This window comes from Sparus aurata, chromosome 6 (genome assembly GCF_900880675.1).
Source record: "Sparus aurata chromosome 6, fSpaAur1.1, whole genome shotgun sequence".
Classification (NCBI taxonomy): Eukaryota; Metazoa; Chordata; class Actinopteri; order Spariformes; family Sparidae; genus Sparus; species Sparus aurata.
In genome coordinates, this window is record NC_044192.1 from 11899286 (window position 1) to 11924382 (window position 25097).

The window sequence follows — 25097 nt, forward strand, 5'->3', positions numbered from 1 at the left end:
CTGTAAAGTCAAAGCGGCGCCGTGGTTTCATGATGTAAATTTTGTGGTCGCTGAGCTTCCTGGACACGTCACGTCAACAGGCATGTGTGGAGTCGCTGACATGAAATGGCGGAAAGGTTGTGCCATGCCAAGTGATGCAGTTGCACGTAGACCGTAACGACACACAGTCAGGATTACTGAAACAATACAACACTGGCACGACCAACGCAGAGGCCCCACTGACCTACTTGCCTACTTGTTCTGACACAATTTTAAAAACGCCATCGTCAGAGGAAGTTCACAGGATGTGGCTGAAAGTTTTGCCAACATCAAATGGACCTCGTGTCGAGAATGAACCTCGAGGCTGCGACGCTTCAGTGACCTCAGCATCAGTTCTCATTTGCTAAACTGTCATTTCTTCAGATTTCTCACCAGAAGAAGACACTTCCTCTCAGTAACTAATTACCTCTTAAAACATTTTGTCAGTGACCTAAACCCAGAATCATAATATAAAAGTAAAATAACTTTATTACTTTCTCTTACTTTTAGATTACCTCAATACCAAACATATGTGATTAAAGACTAGAAAAACAAAATATCAACAAGATGACTTTTGGTTTTATCTTAATAATGATAATAATTGTACGTATTATAACCTTTTTTTTTTAAAAACACCTTTAAAAGCAGAGTTTACAAAGTGCTTTGACAAACAAGCAAAGGCAAGAAACTCAGGAAGACAATACTGCTGAAGAAACACTCAACGTCAACAGTCAAGCCAAACACACAAAAGCCGAGTCTAAGGTGAGTTTAAACAAGAGGGCCGAACAGAAAATGTTCATTATGATTAACTACAAGTAAAAGGAATAAAAGGGAAAAAACAGGCAAAATCACAGAAAAAGGAAGGGGGGGAGGGGAGTAATGCAAAAGTAAAGATAAGTTAAAGAAGAAAGTCAATAACGGATGATAAGAAGACGACGTCACATCAGAGGGATTAAGAACAGATAAGAAGATTATGGGCAGTAAAAAAGATAATTAGACTAAGAGCGGTAAAAGGATTCAAATCCAGAAAGATAACTAAGGGCTTCGCGTAAGAGCAAGTCTATAAAAGTGCGATTCTAAAGAAGTTGCTGATGCTACGAGCTTTCTCTGAAGATCACAGCGATGTTTATGTGAGACTCGTTAAGTGTTGTCATGTGTACATGGGCGTGGTTACAGAATATTAACAGAATAGAAGTCTTTATTAGCTCAGCTGAGAAGTGTTTTCACCCGCACGTGTCGTTTGTCCGTTTGTCAGTTTGTCAGCAGGATTACACAAAAAACTACTGAGCAGATTTCCACTACACAGAGAAAAGGTCTTCGAGTGGTGGGAAACAACTCAAGAACTCTACTTAAGTACATTTTTGAAGTACTTGTACGTTACTTGAATATTTCCATTCCCTGGTACTTTACAATTCCAGTACTTTTACTTTAAGTATGACGACTTCTGGGTACTTTTTACAACTATGTTTTCTGCAACTACTTCATAACCCCATATGAAATGGGAACATTGTTTTTGTTCCACCACATGTATTTCATAATAACAGTGACTAATAGCTTTGCAGTTTCAGACTAATAATATAAAACATAATAAACAAATATATGATGATGAATATTAAGTGACTAAAATCAGACGTTATTGAGCTCCAGGGGGAAACTAACAGACTACTCATCTTTACACGCTGCAACATTGGTGTGATGTGATCTGCAAATGAATGCATAATTGATTATGATCATTTTACAGGTAAAGTGGAATCTCTATCTGCAAGTTCATAACATGTATTTTGTTAATTATGACTGCTGTCTTTAATGGATTGTATAAGAAGAGCTTCATGCAGTTTTTATTTTGTTCGTCCTCTTCATATAAACTGATACTTGTTTCCCCAATTTTTGCACGGACATACAGTCAATAAATCCATGAACACAGAAGGAATGCATTGCAAAATTTTAATGTATGTTTAATGGTATGTACAAAAAGCCATCACAAAAAAATATATAGTAACAGTAATGTTTCACATGCTCACAGTCACAGTAATAATGCTGTTTTCTTGGCCAGGAGCCTCGTTTCTTCACAGATCAATGTCAATCTGATCTTTTTAAAGGCATGAACCTTAATTATTATTTTTATTATTTTTAGTGAAGTAGTAGGTCTGCATATTTAAATGTATCAACCGAGGTTAAACAAAACACATACATATATAATGTGCATGGATGCATCTCAAGTTTTTGCAGATATTAAGATACCATTTTTTGCCAACAACCAAACAACTGTAGGGCGAATATCAAGTATGTAGCAGGACACTTTGAAGGTTTGGCATGTTTATGGTCCCATGTTAGTAGGAAGATTCATGATCACTCATATAAACACTGACAGTTATTGCTGAAATGTGTAAAAAATAATATATAAATAGAAAAAAATCCCTTTGCAATAAATGGTGTTAATTGGGCCCTTTGCATCTCCTATTTTAAGCCTTTTGTAACATGAGACAGACTGAAAAGGAGAAAAAACATACAAAGCCCTGCAAGCTGCTGCTGTTCATTCAATTAAAAATGAATTTAGCATACACATACAGACGAATATGAAAGGTGATTGCATGAGAAACACAAAAAATAGATCTGTCTCTTCGATGGAGTGAGCTCCCCTCCCTCACAGAGGGAAACAACAGGACTGCTGGGGACAAAGAAAGAATAAACACTGCAACTCTGAGTCCCCCGCAGTCCAGTAAGGCTAACAGCTTCAAGTGCAAACGTTGGCCACAGCCCACTGAATAATAAGTCACAAAAGTGATTTAAGTGCAACACAGCTGTCAGACCACACAGAAGATGAAATCTTAGGTCTCTTCACACCCTGAAGTCTTTCCGACTCAGTCAGACAAGACTTGTAAACTGATGGTTCATACAGTAGCTGCCAGTCGTTCCACCACTGACGCTCGGAAAGGTCCCGTGCATAGCTAGTCGATATGCTCATGGCGACAGGAGGCTCAGAGGTGAGTTGTCAACGATGTATTCACCAATTCCAGCGAAGTACATAACCTGTGCAATGCCGAACAGAGGAGCGATGACCAGAGCTCGGCAGCCAGCACCTTTCAGGAAGGCCGACGGTCCCTCCTTCCTCATTATTTTACTGCGGAAAACCAGGGGGATACGTTTATTTAAACACATGCACATAAAAAAAAAGGACAAAAAAGATAAAGGTGGTTGTGTTACAATCAATGACTTACCTCACACAATCCATAACTCCATTGTAAGCCTCCTCGTTGGCTCCTTTGTTCAGGGACTGCAGTCTAGTCTTCACCACTGGATAAAAAGGAAAAAAAGAAACACATTAGGTATGAGTTCAGAAACATTACAAAGACGTTACTAATTAAGACATCACAAAATGACTCTCAAACTCACCATCACAGGGATTAACAGCCACAGCAGCAGTAGATCCTGCAGCACAGCCTGACAGGAAAGCCCAATAGAAGGGTGACGACTCCCCGGGACTGGGTTGACCTAGACGGTTCAGGTTGGCGAACAACGGGAAGTAGACGATGGAGAAGGGCACGTCCCTGAAAGTAAAAAACAACAAGATGATTCAGACAGATTCAGAAAACCTGATACAGAAGCAACTCGTCTAACAAGTCAACATGGTTCCTCTTAGGGCTGCTTTACATATTGTGTGCATGAACAATAGTCACATTGCAGGACATGCAATGACAGACATGTAGATATGTTTTCAAGGTGAACGTTAGGATTCACTTGATAAATATTAACTAGAGCCAGACTGATATGGGCTGATAATACAGGATGGTGTTGGCCGATGAGATATCTGGCTATCTGCTTATATGGTGGCCCATATGAAAAACATTTTTTTGTTAGAGGTCATAATGCGGAAAACAATGATGATGATAAGAAATAATAACTCGTCTTCCTGCCACTAGGTGATTGCAACAACGATGACCTCCACCTACTGTGACAAACGCATTGCAATGTCAGTTTTTTTTTTCCCCCCCAGTATCATGCAGCCCTAGTTCCTCCTCATCTGAGAATAAGAATTTTACCTCATCAGTGTCGCCCCCAGGCCTTTGTAGAGCCCCTGGATGCCCTGCGTTTGGAGGAGCTCCTTTGCGATTTGGGTGGCAGAAACAGCTCGCGGTGCTGAGACCACCATGCCAGAGTTGTAGGAGCGGCTGAGCACGGTGTTGGTGGCCACAAGCTTAGTGGGAGACATCATGACTGGTTTTTGCTGCTGGACAGCTGTGAAAACAAATGACAAAAAAATAAAATTGCTGCTTCTTGCATACATATTATTATGGTCTAATGCTCAGAAAGATAATATTCTGAATTAATTTTGTATTTTCTCACCGAGTCTGCCTGCATCCTGGAGCTGAATCTTGAGCATTTCCATCGGGGTGGTGACAATCACCTGGCACATGCCTGCACCACAACCTGCCAACATCTCTCTGAACACCGTCAGACCCTTTCTGTTAACAGATAAAAAAAAAAGAAATTAACAAACAATTTACGGGATGCTGTATTTTCGGAAGATACTATTTTCATGAGTTGAATTTTGCTTACCCATCCTTAGCGAACTGATGCCTGAAGAAGTCATTGGCAGCCAGCTTGATTGCCTTCTCAGGAGTGACCAGGGTCAGATTTACAGCAGCACCTGAGGACAAACAAGCACACAGTTAGCGCTGAAGTCGCAATCATGTTTTCATTCATAACACACAATAACATTCCCCACAACTATCATTACAATATTAGAAAGTCCATTTGTATAGCTAATCTACACACAGACAAGACAAATGCACAATTTAAAGTAGCTTCAGTCATGACAATTGAGGGGGATTACTTCAAGACTTCAACATTAAAAAGCATCATGAAGAAAATGAGAAACAAGCCAAACACAAGACAAGAGAACAAACGAGGAGGGTAATGAATACAGAAGAAGATGCAAACATCGAATGAGACGGTTTATGATAACAGGGCCCACATTGTGCGGAGAGAACTTGAAGAAAGGAAATCTGTGTCTATTGAAAGGCTCCAAGTCAGTAAGTAGGTTAATGACCACAACAGACAAGAGAAATGAAGAGGTGTTAGTGAAAGGACAGACCTAATCCTCCACTGTGTACACTGTCTGCAGAATTTGGGCAAGCTTAAAAATCAATCTGTAGTGAATTAAAGTTTATTTCACATCAGTTTTTAAGATCCACCAAAGTCTGCCAGGACACAATTCATAGAAGAAATGAGGATCTACAAGTTGACAGGACAGTGAGGAGACAGCCAAGTAGTTATTAACAAGTAGTCAAATAACAGAACAAATAGATGGCAAAACAAAAAATTGTGCCTATAGTTTTAAATAGAGCAATATTGTAAGAACCATTTAATGATTTGCCTCCAGCGTGGCTGCGCCTTATCGGCTAGCCTTCAATATCCCAGGGGGACCCAAGTCTGTAATATGAAAAACACAGATGCAAACAAACAGCATTCCTCACACAAACAGAGACCCAGAGTAAAAGGTCTCGATTTTCCTCATATATAAACTATGACCACAAGATTTCACTTTTCCTTTTCTATATCACATCAATACAACTTAATCTTAAAAAAAAACAGGACATGTGTTTTACTGCATGGATGCCACTAAAAAACACTGGATCTTAAAAAAAAAAAAAAAGGTCCATTTTGGAAGAAAGTAAGTAAGAAAGATTTTTTGTTTCTCGTTTCCAACTCTTCAAAATCTATTGCTTTGGGATTTTGGGACGGGTCAGCTGATACCCCACAATGTATTTGGCGAGTTGGGAATGAGATTCGAAAATCAAGTTTCTTAATAAATTGGACCTTGAAAACTGCAAAACCATGTTTGGCCACCTTTCTTTTGTAACTAACTTCCTCTTATGGCCATGTTCTTGTATAAATCAAGCAACCCATGCACTCGAAAATACACTATCTGAATTGTACCCAGTTATAAACATTTAATCAATGTTCAGCCTCACCATTAGAAGGATCTACTACAACTATTCATTTCCTACACGTTCTAGCCTATTGGTTAATAATATTCAGAAGCGTGAATCTTACCTCTGTACATTCCAAAGTAACCCTCTGATCGAACTGTCTTGACAAGGCAGTCCATCCTACAAAACAAGAAAGAGGAAAATATCAGTGGTACGAATTATTGAAGATTGTTGACTGAAACATGTTTTATTCTTTTTTACAGAAGCTTTATAAATTTAAATAAATTATTTATCACAATGACAGTAATGGTGCCTGCTCTAAGCAAACACAGAAGGGGAGAGGTAAATAGAGCAGTACATTTCCACTCCTCAAAGACTTCAGAGGCATTAGGATCAACTCATTGGAGAGGAATGAAGAGGATGAAGTCACCATTGTCTATCACGCCAGGAATGTTCTCTATGCGTCCATCCTGACGCCCAGCGTGTGTCATTGCAGGATTAGTAGTAATAGTACTGGATTATACGTGGATGTAGACAAGATTTGGAAATAAGCGTGTTGTCATGCAAGACAGCAGTGGCTAAAAATACTTACATGCTCTTGTAGACCTGCTGACCTTGTCTCTGGTTCTGCAACCGGGTCTTTGCCAGGTCAATGGGAAAGACACAAGTGACCCCAACAATGCCAGCAATGCCGCCATTAATGAGCTTGGCTGGGAGGCTGAAAGGAGAGGACAAAAAAAGAATGTCAACACACAACAGTGCATTTCATTTATATAGCGCTTCTCAAATTGGAAAACAAAACATCAGAGATCATAAATATGGTAATGAATCCTTAACTGTAAAAATGTGAAATAAGAAAAGACCTTTAATAAGGGGTTGAAATTAAAATGGAGTTGCCAGTTCTTTGTTTAATAACATTAAAACAATTCAACACCTCTGGGCTGTGACAACACTTTGGACTATTTGAATCAATGGTGGACATATTTCAAACCGTGAATGAAATTGTTCTACTATATAAGATCAGACCAAATGGTTTTAAAAACTTTGTTGATTGACAGCAGTTATTGTAAACAATAATGTACATACAGAACAAACACTTAGTTACAGTTATTATTGTAACGTTAAAATGTCAGCTGTTAAAAAGGTGTACTGTATAGTTTTAGGGGAGACATTTTAATCAGAAGAGAAAGATAATCATTGACTTATTTTTAAAAATATATATATTTGATGGACTCTGCCACCTCTCTAGCTTCAAGGAACATATTTTCCTCTCAGAACAGCTTGTTTAATTACTCTGTTAATGTCATAAATGTTGACATTCTTAGTTTGAATTTTTCTTCTCCAAATCTACACAGTGCCCTTTTAAAAATGGATCAACTATGGCTGTAAATAACTTTTTGTTTTTTCAGTCCTCCATCCAACCAGTTACTCTCTCAATTATTCATCTTGAGATCAAAAATAAATAAATCAAAAGAAAAACAGAAAGAAAATGAATTAAGACTTACCTAATCTGTTGCTGAGACATGATGACTTTGAATTCCGATGAAGGTAGAAGTGTAAAAGTAGTGATGTAGGTCCAAGTGCTCTTCAGTCAAATCAATGAATAAAGTCCTATACGAGACAAAGCGGAAGTCACTTTGAGCTCAGTTACAGGTTTGCAGAGTTTATCCTGCTGCAGCTCCGAGGCTCTGGCTTATCTACACACCACACCGGGTCATGTGACTGTGATGTCACAGCTCCTGTAGTTGTAATATGAGTCGTACAACCGGTGGGCGTGTCCTATTACATACCGGAAAACCATACATGGGCATTACCGCCTTTCATACATTCTTGATAATGACACTTATCTATCTGAATTTCTAAGAATCGTCGGCGTGCAGGCAGTGGAGTGAACTTTTTAAATTATATAAAATAGCATCAATGCAGATCGTAAGATGATGAGAAAGAGCTTAAGTTTTTTTTTTTTCTTTAAATGCAAATATGATGCAAATAAAATGTTCTGCTTAGAAACATCGAGTAAACTTCACTGCAAGCAGGTTTGGTTAAATATTTAGGATTAAAGAGCAGAAACAATTTACAAAGAGCCATTTCTCGTAACACTACTCTCACTTTCACACATAAGGTTAGCGGGCAGCGTTAGCTAGGATGCTCATTCAGAACAATACCGTCCCTAAAAGCGAACAAGCTAGCTATGGCGGACAACTTCGTGACTTTAACACGCGTACTATGTTACTTAAGCATGCATTTAAACATTGTACTTACCAAAGTATTGTCTTGTAGTTCTTTTGTATGCTTGTTTCGAGCCGTTGATAGTCCCCCTCTGCTCTCTTCGCCGATTCCTCTGTGAGTAGACGGACTGGAAATTTCCATTGAAATTTAAGGGTGGGGGCGGGGCGTACTCAGCCATGTCTGAACCATCGTTGAAGTACGACCAATCACCGATCAGCTAACTTACATACTCGGAACTGATTGGCTGAATTGTCCTGCCCCTGGCTTCATTGGAGGGTAGACTGATCAATCAAACTGGCCGACCAATCTTGCAGTCCAGAAGATTGTGGAGGGCAGAGCAATTCTCAAGAGCGTTAAGTTTGAGGAAACCCTCCATTGAGGAACATTCTTTGAAACTATCTTAATATTATAAAAGTTAAAGATTAGCTGTGTATATGTTTAAGGCTAGACATACCCTTGGAGAGGTTATCGCAAGGTGGGTTTAGGGGTCAGAGCGTCATTTCCCAAATGGATTTTGATATTATAAAAGTTCAAGATTAGCTGTGTATATGTTTAAGGCTAGACATACCTTTGGAGTGGTTATCGCAAGGTGGGTTTAGGGGTCAGAGCGTCATTTCCCAAATGGATTTTGAGATTAGGATGGTCTTGGTCCCATTACACATCTACTGGCTAAGATCATAATGACATTAGGATCACTCTGCTAAGCTTGCTGGCTACACCATTAGGATCTATTCTACTTACAGGTTGGTTGTAGTAGTACTAAGTCACTAAATACTTACTAAATACACAAATACACTGAAGGAGCCTACAACTGTGAGGTATTTTAATTTTCACAAGTACATTGTACTTCTTCTCCACAAAATTTCTGGGTGAAATACTATATTGATATTCCTCAACATTTATCAGCCAAAGTTACTGGTTACTTTACAGATTAAGATTTCACATAGAAACACATCATCACTTTATAAAATATCAGAATCAGCTTTAATGGCCAAGTAGGCGTGCAAACAAAAAACATTTGACACGTTTTTTTGTCATTGCCCTTAATGCACTAACACAGGAGTAGCAATGGCAGCTATGAACAAGGACAATTAACACGACTATAAAGTGCAAAGGTGTTTAGAAATATATAATGTAGAAGACAACATTGGCCAAAAACATAAATAAATCTATATACATGTAAAATGTTCTGTAAGGTGTCAACAATACAAAGAAATAAATAACAGTGCCAAGGAATAAATAATGAATGGATGTTCATGATGTACAATATACGCTGTCCTCTGTGGTGTGTGATCCAGCGATGGATGAACAGAGAACACACTGGATTATTGCAGTGAAGAACTGAATCAGCAGCTCCTGAGAAAGGCTGACCATCCTGAGATGGCACAGGAAGTATAAGTCAGACAAGACCCCAACCTGGATGAGGCCGATGACCAATTGTGCTGTCTCAAATTATGCAGTTGTTTTCATGTGTCGGAGCAGGTGAGGGTGTGAGTTTTAGCTTATCAAGCCTGCAGTACAACACATTCAGGGCGTTGGCCAGTTGGAGTGCCATTACACTGCGGGGGGGACGGGGGGCTTGCTGGCCTTGACCTGGTATGACCCGGCGCTTCAGCTCAGTGCATCAGGGTTTTGCTTCTCCACGTGTGTCTTTAACTTATGACATGCTTGTCTTGATAAGTGGTTGAAGGAGAGGCTGTAAACACTCTTTTTCCCTGTTATATGATTAAAGTGTCGTCTAAACCGGTAATGGAAATGCAAATCAGTGTGGCATGTGTCATCTCGGCGTTGCCAAACATGCCAGTGGCAGAAAGGCCCTATTTGATTCCTTCTGACACTGAAGCGGGGTCAAAAACCTGTTTTTCATTTTCTGGGTGTCGTCTTTCTTTGCTAATCTAAATCTCCTTGACGGGGTTTCTGGCACGGCTGCACAGAATTCTGTCTCCACTTCAGTAGGTCTCATTCTTGGCCTAACAAAGCTGCAAACCAAGGTTTATTGCAGTTGTATGTGCAGAAGGATTTAGTTGGCACACACACACACAAAACTGATGCAAAAGATGTCAGTCGGTGAGTTTTTCTAGGACTCTAGCAGCAGCCTTGAAAAACACTCCAACCATTGTTGTCAAATTCCAGTTTGGCCCTGTTTGTCCTCCTCCTCCTCACAGCCTTGACCACAGGATCTGCAGGTTTTTTTCAGATCAGAGAAAGCGTGTTTTTCAGTGGACTCACCAAGCCAGGTTTAGGTGAACAGACAGCTGCTGCTCCTCCAACTTGTAGCTCTGTAAACACACAGAAAACTATTAGATACGTCAATCTGATCGGGGCCATTTTCCTGATATTGATACCTGATACCCTATTGAATTACTCAAAGATACTTTTCCTGGATTTAGAAAGACCCTAACCCTCAGGTGAAGGTAACTCTGGTAACTAAGTAAACAAACACCAGCTCAACTGTTTGTGTGTAAAGCATAACTAACCCTCCATGTATGTGGATGTGTAACTCATTTGTGTCGGGCACATTTTTTTGAACATTCACGAGAAAATACATCTCAATACAGACATATGTGTTAAATCTGATACATATGACAGCCCTTTGCAGATGGTTTGAAAAAAGGCTTCTACTGAATTTTATACATGAAGATATAAACAGGTACAAAAAGTATTTCTCATAAAATTAACTCTGTTTTAACAGTTTAACACTATGGAAGCTTGTTTCTGCAGGGAAAATAAAAGTAAAAATTATGTGATTAAAACAAATATATGCCAACCCCCCCCCCCCCAGACATATGAGATTAGAAAGTAAAGATTATTAGATTAGAGATAATCAGGACAACAAAAGGACTACAAATCTACAAGTGGATATAATACTCTACTAGTGCAGTCATCTGACTGTCTGCAAGGTTAAACAGAGTGTCGGGTTTTCATAACTTGTACAAGCTCCCCCTGGGTTATAGTGATTCAGCATTTTGCATTTGCAACTGGTTTTCAGTCCATACACTCACATACCACCCTCAAAGTTGCTTCAAGTTGTGTAATCTTTTAAAAAACTATTAGATACATCAATTTGATCAGAGGCATTTTCCTGCATTAAGAGTAATTTGAGTTTTAGTGTCTTTATCTTCATTTTTGCTGACAATGCTTCCAAGATTCTACTAAATTGAGGTTTCAAATGCAGGACTAAGGAGTATATTTAATTATTATATTTAATTGTGCAGTTGGCAAGTATGTGAACACTTCTTACACCATCAGCTGGCCCTGGTTTCTAACTACCATCTTTCAACAGGATAAATGTAGGTGGAGTCGGGGAGTTCTTACCCCTCCAATTACCCCTTGTTGAAATGCCCTCAATGGAAGGTACACATTATTTTTGATTGTTCCCAGGTGTGGTTGCGTTCAACTGTGTATATATGAGACAGGTTTAAATGGAAGAGGTATCAGTGAATTCACCCCAGGTAGCTAAGTAAACAAACATGGTCTATCTCTTGTTAAAGCAGGAACAAAAAGGACCCTATTGAATTACTCAAAGGGACTTTTCCTGGGTTTAGAAAGACCTACAGGATAGGTTTCAAATGCGGGTGCTCAAGTAGAGGCTGCATACTGTGGAAAATTACCAGGGGCATGACAAGACAAGAAGGCTTTTTGTTGGCACTGAAAGTGGATCATCTGAGGTACGGCACTGAATCTATAGACACATTCCAGCGGCTCACGGCCTGTCTTTTACTGTTAATACATGACTTGACACTGGAAGGTTGTGTAACAGGAGGGCTGTCTAACAGAATGATCTACAAGTCATGTTTGCAGCTTTGCATAGAGTCAGCATCTCCTACTTACATAACTATCCTATCCATATGTTCCCGGGTTGTTTTGATCATACTCTATTGTATTTAAGCGTTTGTCTGATTGGCAAACATCTTGTCATCCAGTTTTCTTTGAATAAAAGACAAATCAGGGATCAGGTAATCAGGGGATGACCCCAACAAAGTCTGTAGGATTTACATATGTCTGCACTGAATTTAACCTCAATCTGTCCAGTAATTTGCTATATTTCAGCTGGTTTCAACCTACTGGCTGATCAACACTGCCGTCCCTGGAGCCGCCAACACAGCGGCAACATTTCCCACATTTTTTCCGGTTGGACAAACACAACACAAACAAAAGTGTGTGGTTTGTCTGAATGAAAGAGTGTTCGGTATGTGGGGGGCATGTAGCTGATTCTCTCTGGAGTGCTGACGGAAGCAAATTCCATTTCATCCACTGCTTTATCCATTAGGAGCATTAGGGTTTTCAAAACACTCCCACACAGGGAGTTTCAGCCGGGCAATTCAGACCATTGTACCTGATTGTGTAGTCAAATCAGCTCAAGCTGTCTGTGTATAAAGCATAACTAACCCTCCATTTCTGTGGATGTACGACTCATTTGTATTGGACAGATTTTTTTTAACATTTATGTGAAAATACAGCTCAACACAGATATATGTGTTAAATCTGATAAATATGACAGACAGAACAAAGTCTTCTTCTGAATCATCTACATGAAGTACAAAAAATATTTCTTATAAAGGAACTAAGTTTAAACAATTACGTACTATGGAAGCTTATTTCTGCAGGAGAAAAAAAGGAGGAAGATGACAAAATAAGCTTGATGAAAAAAAAAAAATCCCAGGTAATAATTATGATATAATAGTCAAAATTATGTGACAAAGTCAAATTTATGATTAAAAGCCGGACATATGAGATTAGAAAGTAAAAAAAATCATTAGATAAGAAATGATCAGGACAACAAAAAGACTACAAATCTACAAGTAGATGTAATACTCCACCATGTTGTCAGCTGACTGTCTGCAAGGTTAAACACAGTGTCGGGTTGTCATAACTTGTACAAGCTCCCCCTGGGTTACAGTGAATCAGCAATTTACAGACTGGTTTTCGGTCCATACCCTCACATACCACCCTCCAGGTTGCCTCAAGTTGTGTAATTTCATAAACTGTGTCAGGCGTCAGTAGCAGAGGTATAACTTGAAAGGGGAAGAGATCCAGATGAAGATTACTCCTGATAACTCATGAAATTATGACTGTCTCTGCCTGTGTGATGTTTCGCGGGCTCTCAGTTATATTTAATTTCAACTCTATTTTGATGAAAATTCTTTAATAGCAACTGTTTATTTTTTATCCACACCGAGGAAAACGTCACTGTCAGAAGAAGGCTGTAATATTCACGTGACTAAATATAAGACAAGTAGATGAGATGTCAAAGAGCTCCACGTGACGGACTTATACATACTCCCACTCTGAACCGCCGGGCTATTAATAAGTTCCAGCTGTCTTCCAAAATTCCCTTTGTGGATGGGAAACTACACACATAAACTCTACTTGGGCTGAGATAATATGACTCAGCTACAGACACACACCGTAAATTTAGCGTTTGGTGATCCTCTCTGGGTGTGTTTATGCGCTGATCTTTGTGGTTTCAACATCCTCACTGATAATCCATTTAAAAAAAAAAGTTGTGTCAACAATCACGTGCCTTCCTGAATGACTCCTGTGGCAAAGATAGTACCTCGAGGTGACATTGTGGAGCGTCACGGCCTGGTGTTTGTTATGGAGTAAACAGAAAGCCACGGTCACAGGCACAGGATGTGATTAAGTCAAGTGCAGCTTAGTCGGAGAGCTATTTCGAGGCTTCAGCTTTAATTGAATTCAGAGTATCCCTTCCACAGTAAACATGATAAGTCACACACACATGAGTGTACAGTGGGATTAATAATGACGCTAATGAAAATACCCAGCAGGATCACCTGAGTTGGGCAACAAAGGCACAATAAAACAGGCTGGTACAAGAGATAACACAGACTGGACAGACATCAGTGTCTCCATCACAAGCTGAAGGATGACGTATGTCTGCTCCCAAAACATTGATGAATCATGCAGTTTCCACCTGGTAATTTAAGGGGGAAAAAAAGAAAAAGGAAGGACAGCAAGATAAAAGCGCTAACAACAGGAAGATCAGAACGGGATCATGTAGTTGCTCTGGTCGGGATACGGGTAGAGACGTCTGACTGGTTTGGTACACCGAGCTCCGTTCGCGCCGGCCCTGTGTGCGCATTCATCGCTGTCAGTCCTGCAGGCCCCACAGTGGCAGCTGAGGGCCACGGGGTAGGTGAAGACAGGGTCGGCGTTGATGGGACAGCCGGGCAGCACGGCTGTGCGGTATTCCACTTTGTCATAAGTACAGCCTCTCTGGATAAGGAAGCGGGGGCCGAGTATGTCCCTCATGTTGCTGTCCTGCTCACCACACCACACAAGCACATAAATTAACATTACACTTTCTTTAGGGCACTTATTGTCATCTGAAAAAAAAGGGGGTCTGTGGAACTTCTGTGTTGTGTTTAAGGCTGGTCGTTACTTCATATTAGCAGAATTAATTTCTTAATTATAGTTAGCCACTGTTGGTCTCTGATAGAGGAGTGGAGAGAGGCACTGGAGAACATGAACATGAACTGTCGTGGAAAAATCCAGCCCGAGTCCTTCACAGATTAATCCACAGTCCAGCAGCATTAAACATCTTAAACCAATTAATCTACCTGGAAGAAGTTTTTTACATCATGTTACAATCTGCCCACGTATAGCCAATACGAAGATTCTTACAAAGAGCCCATTTAACTTTGTTGTAAATGTCATGATTTTATTGTAACAGGAATTTTTAAAAATTCAGAACTGCACATTTTTCAAAAGATAGCTTTCATCTGTTTAACTCTTTTCCTTCATGATTTCATAAATTTACAAATTTTCACAATACAGTCAAAGATGAAATGCAATCAAATGTTAGAACTTCATTTTTGTGAATATTTTAGAATTCAGTCTCTATATTTTGTTTTGTTTAATAGAATTTGATTTGTACCTTCCATTTACACTGTTTGGTTATGATAAACTGCCAATATTTTTTCACCAATACAGTTTTCTGGGGACAAAAAAGGTGACTAAACATTGATTCACACGATGGCAATGGCATAAACTTTAACATGATTTCGCTCCCTGTCTGTCACTATTTCAAGGTGCCTTTACCACCATTAGAATGAATGACTGGCGATACCATTCTTCACCTTGAAGGACATACTGCACATACCCTCGAGTAGCAGAATCCCATGCAGATGGTCGTGTTGATGGCCACACAGAAGTCACACTCTGGCCTGTCCACATACAGGGTGAAGTCAGTGGGTAAACACATGGGAACAGCTGGACTGAAGAGCAGAAAAAGGAGCCAGCAGCTGAACACCGCAGTCTCCATGTTCAGCTAGTGTTATTTTTTTTCCAAGCAATTTGGGACCTGCATGGGAAGAAAGATAAAAAAAAAGACAAATTAACAAGCAGATAACAGAACGTTTGGAATCTTTCATGTTGTTTGTCTCTCTCTGAATGTGAGTCACCTGCTCAGGAGATGCCGGTGCCTGTCTGAGTCTGAACGTCCCGCTGAACAGTATTTATATGAAGATTATATAATCCATCTTTATACAAACGAGCCGTTATCTTCTATCTGTGACGAAAAAGGAAGAACTGAACTTTTACTCCATTATGTGGATTACATGAATTAATGATTTCCTTCATTAACAAAGTAACGGTAACCAAGGAAACTGACGCAACGGATTCCACACAAGCTAAAACCTTCTGTGCAGCTCTATCTGATTCTGTCCAAATTAGTCCAAAACAGTGTCCACTAGATGTCACAAAATGTCTCAGAAGCTTCATGGCTGCTTGAAAAAAATGTATAATTTATAAAGAAATGGTCAAACCAGGACTTAGTCTTCCTTTTCAAAAACAAACATAATCTGGTTCTCATTCGAGTAAAAAATTAACGGAACAAAATGCGCAAAAGCAAAACATTTCTAGGTACCTTCTGAATGCTGAGATGTGTATTATGCGTTACAAATATCTACACCATTCAGCAATGTGCACAAGTCAATTCACAAGTTGTCACTGTCCGGACATGGACTGACTGAACATGAGCAGAAAACATTCAGGTCAGGTTTTGTCTAATCTGCTAGCATAGTAAGTAAAATACAAACTGCTGTAACAGACATCAGCATTTATCTCCTAACAGCAAATACTTCAGATACACTTACACAGATACATTTCATGCTACTGACAAGGCAATGCCTTGACTCAAAAATCAGTGAGGAGTGTTTTCATCCAAACACTGCCGGATTTTCTTATATATATATTTGTTTAATGATTGCAGAAGATAGTCAGAGTCTCTCTGACACATTAAGTCATATTCGTGAAGCACATGTCCTCACTGTGTCTATTTCCTCTTGATTTACAATTCAAAAGGGATTCTCGGCATTCCAGTTGCCATGTCATAAATTGGGCTTTCTCACAGTGACTGATTTTCTTCTATTTTGTTTCAATCCCAGCACCTCTTACTGAATTGAAGTCTTTGTTTAATAACATTCATCTTGGATAATGCAAACAGCTATCAGGCTCACGTGTGTTGTCCTTTTCCAGTAGTGACTAAAGCCATCAATGAAGTGAAAAACATAAACAGTCCAATGTAAGTTCAATGTCCATTTTAGTGCCTCGGTCCTTTGCTAAACTCTTACTTAACATTATAAACATTAACACTAAGTGCCATTTTACATTAACTTTGGTAGAATTTACTGAGACTGATGCTCTCATCAAGAGTGACTTGAATGAAATCAACCATAAAATCTGTCTTAATTAGAATAGAAATTTGAACATGTTACCACTTAATATCTGTTGTAATCAGATAAGGTCCCTGCAAAGGGCTTACTCCTAAATTTTTTTTGTTATCTGCACTATTTTTTTACTGCAGACACATTTCCCTCCTGACACCTACATATTTTGGAGTTCGCATCACAGGATTGATAAGCAAATATACAGATTTAAAACAATAGTAATCACATTTGATTGTCTGACACATTAGAAAGGATGTAATAGCCAGAGCAGAGACCTGCCCCGACTCCTGAATTTCCTCATAACTACCGAGTGACATGAGATATTATAAAGAGAGCTCGTGGATGTGTCACTTTTTCAGAATAAAGCATCAGATCAACACGAAGCTGAGACACACCAAAGGATCACCACCTTTTACAATCAATGAAATTCTGGCTGACTTCAGTACTTTGTATCCTTGATAGATCATTAACTAAAGTTAACTCAACTTTATAGTCTCCTGAAGACATCCGAGCGGACCAGACGCCTGTTGCTTGCATTTGATGTACTACCGTCTATCAGCCAGAGCGACTGATAGCTGGATTTGATAACACAAAAAAGGACTAAAGCGCTGAACTCTTTGGATTTTTCAATTCTTTGTTCAAGGTTTGAAGGGAAATGTTTAATCCGAGTGTGGCTGATTTTCATTCCTCTAACAGGAGAGTCTAAAATACACTGAAACGCGTTTGCTTTGCTGATTGTGTGCATTTTTGTTCTTTCTGTCGGTCTAAATGACAATTTCAGGATCATTTCGAGGGAAGAAAATCAAACATTAGCCAGATTGCATAAAACAGAACTCCTCAGTTGACAGTTCAAACATAAGTGTTAGAAAAGCTGTTAAACTAACCATGACTGGTACAGGTGGTCCAGTGGACACTTTCTCTGTGTGGGATTATGTGGTGTTCGCTGGAGTTATTTTGGCTGCGGCTGGCATTGGCCTCTTCCAGGCCATCAGGGGCCGGAAAGAGACGAGCAGCGCCGAGTTCTTGCTGGGTGGACGGCAAATGACAGCTGTGCCGGTTGCCATGTCGCTCACTGCCAGCTTCATGTCTGGCATCACAGTCATCGGCACACCTGCCGAGGCCTACCAGTTCGGAGCTGCCTTCTGGCTCTTCGGCTTCTCCTACGCCATCATGTCTGCCATCACCGCTGAGGTCTTTGTCCCAGTGTTCTACAGACTGGGGATCACCAGTGCCTATGAGGTAGGGAAATGTCACATACTTTGAAATTATTGTATTGGTACAAAGGCTGGCCGACATGAAGCAGGAAATTACCGTGGAAATATCAATAAAGTTAACATGTTTTATTGGAGGGCTATATAAAACCTGACCATGGCTATTGAAACGTGTATGTAATGAAACTGCTATACAAGTATTTTCCCTGAAACGTGGGCAGATATTTCAGTTAAAACTAGTAAGAAAAACACGAATCTGGATGCATGGATAAAACACCATTTTAATGATGTCTGACCATGTTTCCTTTTCATTTCAAGTACCTGGAATTGCGCTTCAGTCGGCCGATTCGCATAATTGGGACATCAATGTACATCGTTCAGACGGTAACTAAAAATACTTTTTCCTGAAATCAAGATGAATATTCAGTCCCTTTTTGTATTTAGATAATTAAAAACTAAAGTACGAAAACAATTAAGAATGGAACAAACATCCATATTTAACAGCACCTGTCTTTTTCTCTAAGATTGATAACAATCACATGCCTGTTTATTTTCCAACTAATCAGCTAATGGTGGCCTCCTTTCTCAGGCTCTCTACACTGGTTTGGTCATCTATGCTCCAGCTCTTGCACTAAATCAAAGTATGTATATATTTTGGCTTTTCGTACAATTATGAATAAAAACTACTTTGCATGATGGCATTGTCAGAATGCAACTTTGTGCTGCTGTCTAATCTTAAGAATATAATCTACTGTTTCCTGGATACCAGAGTTTTCTGTGATGTTTATCATAAACACAGGTCCACTCTAAAAAACACAGAGACAACAACATGCAAAATTACCAGGATGGATCAGAGAGGTTATGGTGACTTCGGCTTGAAGTTACTAAAATGGTCACATGTCTCAATAGGATTATTTTGTTTATGACTCATGATGGAAACATTTTTTTATCACTCAGTCACAGGACTTAATCTATGGGGAGTGCTGGTGGCTACAGGAGCAGTGTGCATCGTCTACTGCACTTTGGTTGGTACCACCTGTATCATAATGTCCCGTATGATCATACAAGTTTGATTGTATCTAAAACTGTTAAATCATCAGCAGACCGGTTCATTATTTTACAATTTAGTATCATCAAACTATTTAATTGTGCGGTCTGACCTGCACAAAGGCAAATGGTCTGCATGAGAATGTTTACATTAATTGTACACATTTGAACAAAACAGCTATCGCAACACTGGAAAGACTTGATAGGCTGGCCCTGACATGGCTGTTGTTTCAGGGCGGTCTGAAAGCAGTAATCTGGACAGACGTGATGCAGATGGTGATCATGCTAGCAGGTTTTGTGGCTGTTATAGCTCGAGGAGCTGTGATACAGGGAGGCCTGACAAACATTTGGGAGGACGCAAGGAAAGGAGGCCGACTAGAGGCATTTGAGTGAGTACACAAGTAGACTTGTGGCTGATAGTATTTATTTGCTTGTTTTAAGATGGTTATGAGACCAAAAGAATGTGGCCATCTGGATGACAGAAATTACTTTATACCCCCAGTTACACAAATTTGATCAACTTTCTCTTAATTGTTTTCTGTAACACTTACTTGCTCCTGAATCCAAGTATGTAAAAATCTGTTCTAATGCTCACATTAATTAAGAAAAACTGAATCTCAATTATGCCTTTTCATTGCCCTTCTTTCATGACTTCTGTCACAGTTTTGACCCAGATCCTCTGAAGCGACACACTTTCTGGACGATTGTAATCGGCGGCAGCGTGATGTGGACCTCTATCTATTCAATAAACCAATCCCAGGTGCAGCGCTACATCTCCTGCAAAACCTTGGGCCATGCCAAGATGTGAGCGTTCCTGCAGTGCAATGCAAACAGTGAACTATTGGCAGCGAGCGAAGGTTCATGCACTGACAAGTCTTTTTTTTTTTTTTTACATCCCCCAGGTCTCTGTACGTGAACATGGTTGGCTTGTGGCTAACTGTGAGTCTGGCTGTGTTTTCTGGCCTCACCATGTTCTCCATCTACAAGAACTGTGATCCACTTTCAAACGGTGATGTTAGCACCCCGGACCAGGTGATTACAGCTGCAACTGTCGTCCACTCAATCATCACAATGATGGCATGCTCATACCTGCCAATATTTGGGTTTCGAAATAAGGATGTTTTTAGGGTGGGGTTGGATATGGGTGGAACGCCTTCCTGCTCTAGCAGCTGATGCTAAGTTAAACGGTCTGTCTGTAAAATTCTGTGTGCAGATTAACCTTTATAGACAATCTGGCAACTTGGGTGAGGTCAGAAATACGTAACCTATTGTAAAAATCTCACAATAAAGTTTGAGGGCCATGCAAATTACAAACATTTCCTCAGAGTCACAACAAAATAGGAGCGTGCTTGGAGACGGCCTTGAAGTATGGGAGAAACCCGGGAAAACACAGAATGTTTGCAGGTCTGGTCATGCTGTTTGTAATGTAACAAAGCACTGACAGTAAATAATGCTTTATATTTATAAACCAGCTGCTGCCCTACCTTGTGATGGATATTCTGGCAGCTTACCCTGGAATACCTGGCTTGTTTGTGGCAGCTGCCTACAGTGGTACGCTAAGGTGAGGCCTGACACAAACAAAGAAAAAATGGATTGTTTTCACACCAGTCAGAAATGTTGTGTAGATAAGGAAATGCTCAGATGGATAAGACACGATGCTACAGGAAGTATGAGCTGGCATTACCTCGATTAAGTTGCTTCCTGCAAAAAAGTCCACATGACTGTTCCACTGAAGATTGAGCAAGTTGTTTATGAGAAGTCACTATCTACACGCTACCTGAGACTAACCTTATCTGTAATATAATCTGCTTTTATAATGAATCAGCCTTTCTGTTCTTTTTTTTTTTTCCAGCACGGTGTCTTCCAGCATTAACGCCCTAGTTGCTGTCACCGTGGAAGACTTTATTCTACCAGTGTTCAAAAACCTCACTGAGAAACAGGTGTACTGGATGAACATGGGCTTGAGTAAGTTCCACAGTAGCCAACAAATGAGCAGGGATCACAAAAGCATAATGAAGCACAAGTTAAGAGTGGCTGACAACAGCTTTGAAGAATTCTTTTAAAATCTTCTCATTTATAAAGACATTTTATAAATTAGAAAGAACACTAAGTCTAAATTAGTCTAAGTCTGCAGTACATTCTGGTGATAATGCATACTACAGTATCAGTTCACAGGGTACCAGTAGACTCCAAGATAACCACTATCTTGTTATTCTTAGCTGGTAATAAAAAAGCGTTTACTGTTCTCATGTCCGAGGTTACAACATGATTCAATGTGGGGAGAGATAGATGGACTGAAAGCTGTAAACAAAGACAATCTTATTTATTCAGAGAAATATTAAAACCATTACTTGTGAACAGTTTCCAAAAACAGACTTCACAGGAAACAGTGAACAAACAGTGGCTGATGCTACAATAATCTCGAGTCTTTCATCAGATGGATTTACCTTGAAAAACCTGGACAAGCAGGAACATGTAGGAACTATAGTCTAATCTTCTTTTGGCAGGGTAAGATCGAGGGTGTGGCTTCGCTGTCATTTGAGAAGAGCTGCAGCAAAGACACCGTTTTTCTTAATTCAGCACAGACACTGAATCCAAAACAGTCACAATGCTCCTGTTCATTCCAGTGCAGCTGGAGGTGTTGATAAGAGCTGTCACTTATGGGAGGGAAATGGTTAGAAAACAGTTTCTGCAGGATTCACAAAGTTCATTTCAGGACAACTCTTTTTAACACCTCCAATAGGAAAAATCAGTAGGGATTACATAACCTGCATTCAGTTCTTCTCATGAGCAGATGACAGGAATTACTACTGATCAAATAACGTGGACCTGGAAAGCCTCCTGCACCCGCATTACACTGATGCAAAAACCCCACTTTTAGTTAATCAGTCGTCTCCTGAAAGCCACAATCAAATGCAAAAACATGCTTCTTTTCTTGCTGTTCTTTAAGGACTTTTACACATTACAAAACTTTTATAGATGAAATGAGTGTTTCTTATACTTTCCATTTTGAGAAAAAATAATTAAATGCTTCAGATGTTCAGATACCCTGGACAAACAACATGCATCAACTTCAAATCCCCAAATCAGCTGATAAAAACTCAGACTTCAGTTGCATCTTTGTAAAAGAAAATGTAAATGTGTGTTCATTTTAGAAAACATTTTGTATTAGCTCATCTACCTCAGACTTTGTACCAATGATCGTCCTAGAAAGTTGTGATTAGATCCTTTCTTTTATTTCAATAATACAGGTTTTAAAATTATTGTCACCTAGGTGTATTCTTTGGTGCTGTGTGCATTGGGATGGCTGGAGTTGCTTCACTGATGGGAAGTGTCTTGCAGGTAAACCTCTCCAACACCATGCACTGTCACTAATGCAGCCATTTATTGCTCTATAGCACCACCATGTGTTGAGTATTAACAATTACAAGCCTTTGCACGGTTTTCTGTTTTCAGGCAGCTCTGTCCATATTTGGCATGATCAGTGGGCCTCTTCTTGGTCTGTACCTATTAGGCATGCTGTTCCGCACACCAAACTCAATAGTAGGTACTTCCTGTCTGGAACATTCACTTGCATGACTGCACCTCACTACACAAAAAAAACTTTACAAATGTCTCACATCGAGGAAGTAGTTGACCGCAGTTTACTTTGCAGGGAGGCCTTGTGGGAATGATCATCGGTCTAGTGTTGACTCTGTGGGTGGGGATTGGAGCCCAGATCTACCCACCAACAGCTGAAAAGACAAATCCTCTCCCACTCACCACTGCAGGGTGCGCACACAACACAACACAAGCTCCATGGACCACTCCAGTAACTCTGACCCCACAGCCTGAGTGAGTCATATAACACACACAAAAATACATCAATAAAGTTCCATAAAGAATATGAATATTTATCTGCATTTCAGTAAGTGAAGAGTTAGTAAATAAAGACAAAGCACAGATATGATTTAAGGCTTTAAACTGTCCTCAAAAGATTTCCTTCAACCGGCCAACTCATCACAAAATGGGACAAATTCTCAGAATAGATTTCATATGATTGGTCGATCAATATATAATGAATCCCAGAGTACTTTGATATTATATACATTTTCTAAGTCTCTTTTCTTAAGCAAAGATGTGAGATTTTGCATATGATGTAACTGTAAACTGGATATCTTTGGTGTTTGGACTTTTGCTTGGGCAAAACAAAATGTAACCTTAGAATTAATCGAGACAATAATCTCCACATTAATCGATGATAAAGATAATCTCTATTTGTCTCTATTTCATACAGCATTTCATCAGAAATAAGTTACAACCCTGTTTATGTGACAAGTGTAGAAAGAAGGGAGGATGACTGTTACATCGATTTCCTCTGTGCGTCAGTTTCAGACCAGCTCTGGCAGACAGCTGGTACTCTCTGTCCTACGTCTACTTTGCTCTCCTGGGAACATTGACAACAATCGTGTCCGGCCTGCTAGTGAGCTCAATCACAGGTCAGACTTTATCTAACCTCTACTTTCACTACAAAGGCATATCGATACTTGTATGTTTGAAATGTTGAATATTATCATCCAAATCTGCTATAAAACGGTTATGAGAATAGGTGTCGATTTCATTTTAGGTGGATGCAAGCAAGAAAAAATTAACCCTGATCTATTGGTGAAGATGAGTGACCTGATCTGCTTCAGCTGGTGTAGTAAATCAGAGGTAAGAGACTGATCCCTTGATTGGATATTCAGTAATATTGTGAGGATGCATTACTTAACAAGCTACACAATATTCTGTCAGGTTATTAACAGTTTGCTAAATGATCTCTGCAGGAATCTGACGCCACAGAAAAAGATGCAGGACAATTTCACATGGAAGTTGACAACCCAGCGTTTGCAGACTTTGACACGAGTAAAAATGTTGAAATGGGCACAAAACTGTAAAACTACTACATTAACTCACGGTTCTTTCCAGTGATTATTATTATTTTATAAATGACAAGCCACAATTGTTGTGCTGCTACATTCCTGTGGTGCATTTGATTTGCAAACACAATTTAATTTTATGTATGTGCCTATTTATGTTGATATGAATTATGTGTTTTGAATATGGTGCTGAAATTAAGTTTCAAAATCATTCTGATTTCACATTAGGGACAACTTGACAACTTGTTAAATAGAGTGTCAAACTAAAACAGAACTTTAAAAGAATGTCATTCAAATTCCACAGCTTGTCTTTTTATGTTGCTCCTCAACTGTTGTGCTTAAACAACAGCAAAAACAACTTATATATATATATATAGTAGGAAAATGTCATCGACATCTGGTGGTATAGAGCTTTAATTAGATCAGGATGTTTAAGTTGTTGTAGTTTACCTCAGAACAATGGGGTAAAAGACATTTAAAATAACACCACATCTTCTGCTCCACACTGATTGAGCTGATCCTCCTATTTCCTGTCTAGCAGTGACGTACCAACTTTTACTGCTCTTTGTTCAATTGTTCTCCCTGATTGCGACTGCTGTCTCTATATTCTCTACCTGAACACTGTCACGTTCATTTTTTAAAAATTTCATGCTAACACAGACAGGCACTCTGGAATGTTAGTTTATTTCTATTTGTATTTCCTTGTTGTTTTATATGGAATTTGTACACTTTTCATGAACTACCTGTATGAAGTACTGACAAATTTTACTTGTTAATAAATATTTTGTACAAAGTTTTACACTTCTGACTGAAAACACACAATTTGACCTTCAGTGTATGACCCTAAAATGTCAGTGAGAGAGAATACAGGGCTCCAGGAAAGACAAATTTACAGCCAAGTTAATAATTTGGCAACGCAGTTCTCTTCTACTCAGGGCTATAAAATTTATTTGAGCTGAGCAAGGGAGAGGCAGGAAGACAGACAGGGTGAAATTGAGCTTTGGTCTAGGTAATAACCCTGCCCTTTGTCTCCTTGGCAACATACAATGGAGGAGGTTTACAAAGCATTGA

At 39.4% G+C, this 25097-nt stretch overlaps 3 protein-coding genes across 4 annotated transcripts; 1 reads left to right on the forward strand and 2 right to left on the reverse strand.

Annotated features, from left to right (window-relative positions):
* Positions 1-2577: 2577 nt before the first annotated feature.
* slc25a55a (solute carrier family 25 member 55a) lies at positions 2578-8345 on the reverse strand. Its single transcript, XM_030419426.1, has 10 exons — positions 8214-8345; positions 7457-7562; positions 6544-6669; positions 6076-6131; positions 4576-4666; positions 4363-4481; positions 4059-4254; positions 3412-3566; positions 3237-3312; positions 2578-3139 (listed from the first exon to the last, which is right to left on the reverse strand). The coding sequence occupies exons 2-10, from the start codon at positions 7474-7476 to the stop codon at positions 2980-2982; spliced, it is 999 nt and encodes a 332-aa protein (XP_030275286.1). The 5' UTR covers positions 7477-7562; positions 8214-8345; the 3' UTR covers positions 2578-2979.
* Positions 8346-13847: 5502 nt separating this feature from the next.
* On the reverse strand, positions 13848-15718 carry tshba (thyroid stimulating hormone subunit beta a). Its single transcript, XM_030419026.1, has 3 exons — positions 15605-15718; positions 15304-15504; positions 13848-14462 (listed from the first exon to the last, which is right to left on the reverse strand). The coding sequence occupies exons 2-3, from the start codon at positions 15463-15465 to the stop codon at positions 14184-14186; spliced, it is 441 nt and encodes a 146-aa protein (XP_030274886.1). The 5' UTR covers positions 15466-15504; positions 15605-15718; the 3' UTR covers positions 13848-14183.
* Positions 15719-17402: 1684 nt separating this feature from the next.
* Positions 17403-24822, forward strand: slc5a8l (solute carrier family 5 member 8, like). Of its 2 annotated transcripts, XM_030418845.1 has the most exons (16): positions 17403-17513; positions 17855-18109; positions 18400-18465; positions 18671-18722; positions 19039-19106; positions 19363-19517; positions 19792-19932; positions 20031-20160; positions 20601-20689; positions 20981-21093; positions 22403-22470; positions 22585-22671; positions 22784-22962; positions 23497-23606; positions 23735-23820; positions 23934-24822. In XM_030418845.1, exons 2-16 carry the CDS (start codon positions 17912-17914, stop codon positions 24042-24044), a joined length of 1653 nt encoding a protein of 550 aa, XP_030274705.1. In that variant the 5' UTR covers positions 17403-17513; positions 17855-17911; the 3' UTR covers positions 24045-24822. The 2 variants fall into 2 exon arrangements, with proteins under 2 accessions (XP_030274705.1, XP_030274704.1); XM_030418844.1 differs by having other exon boundaries at positions 17403-18109.
* Positions 24823-25097: the final 275 nt, after the last annotated feature.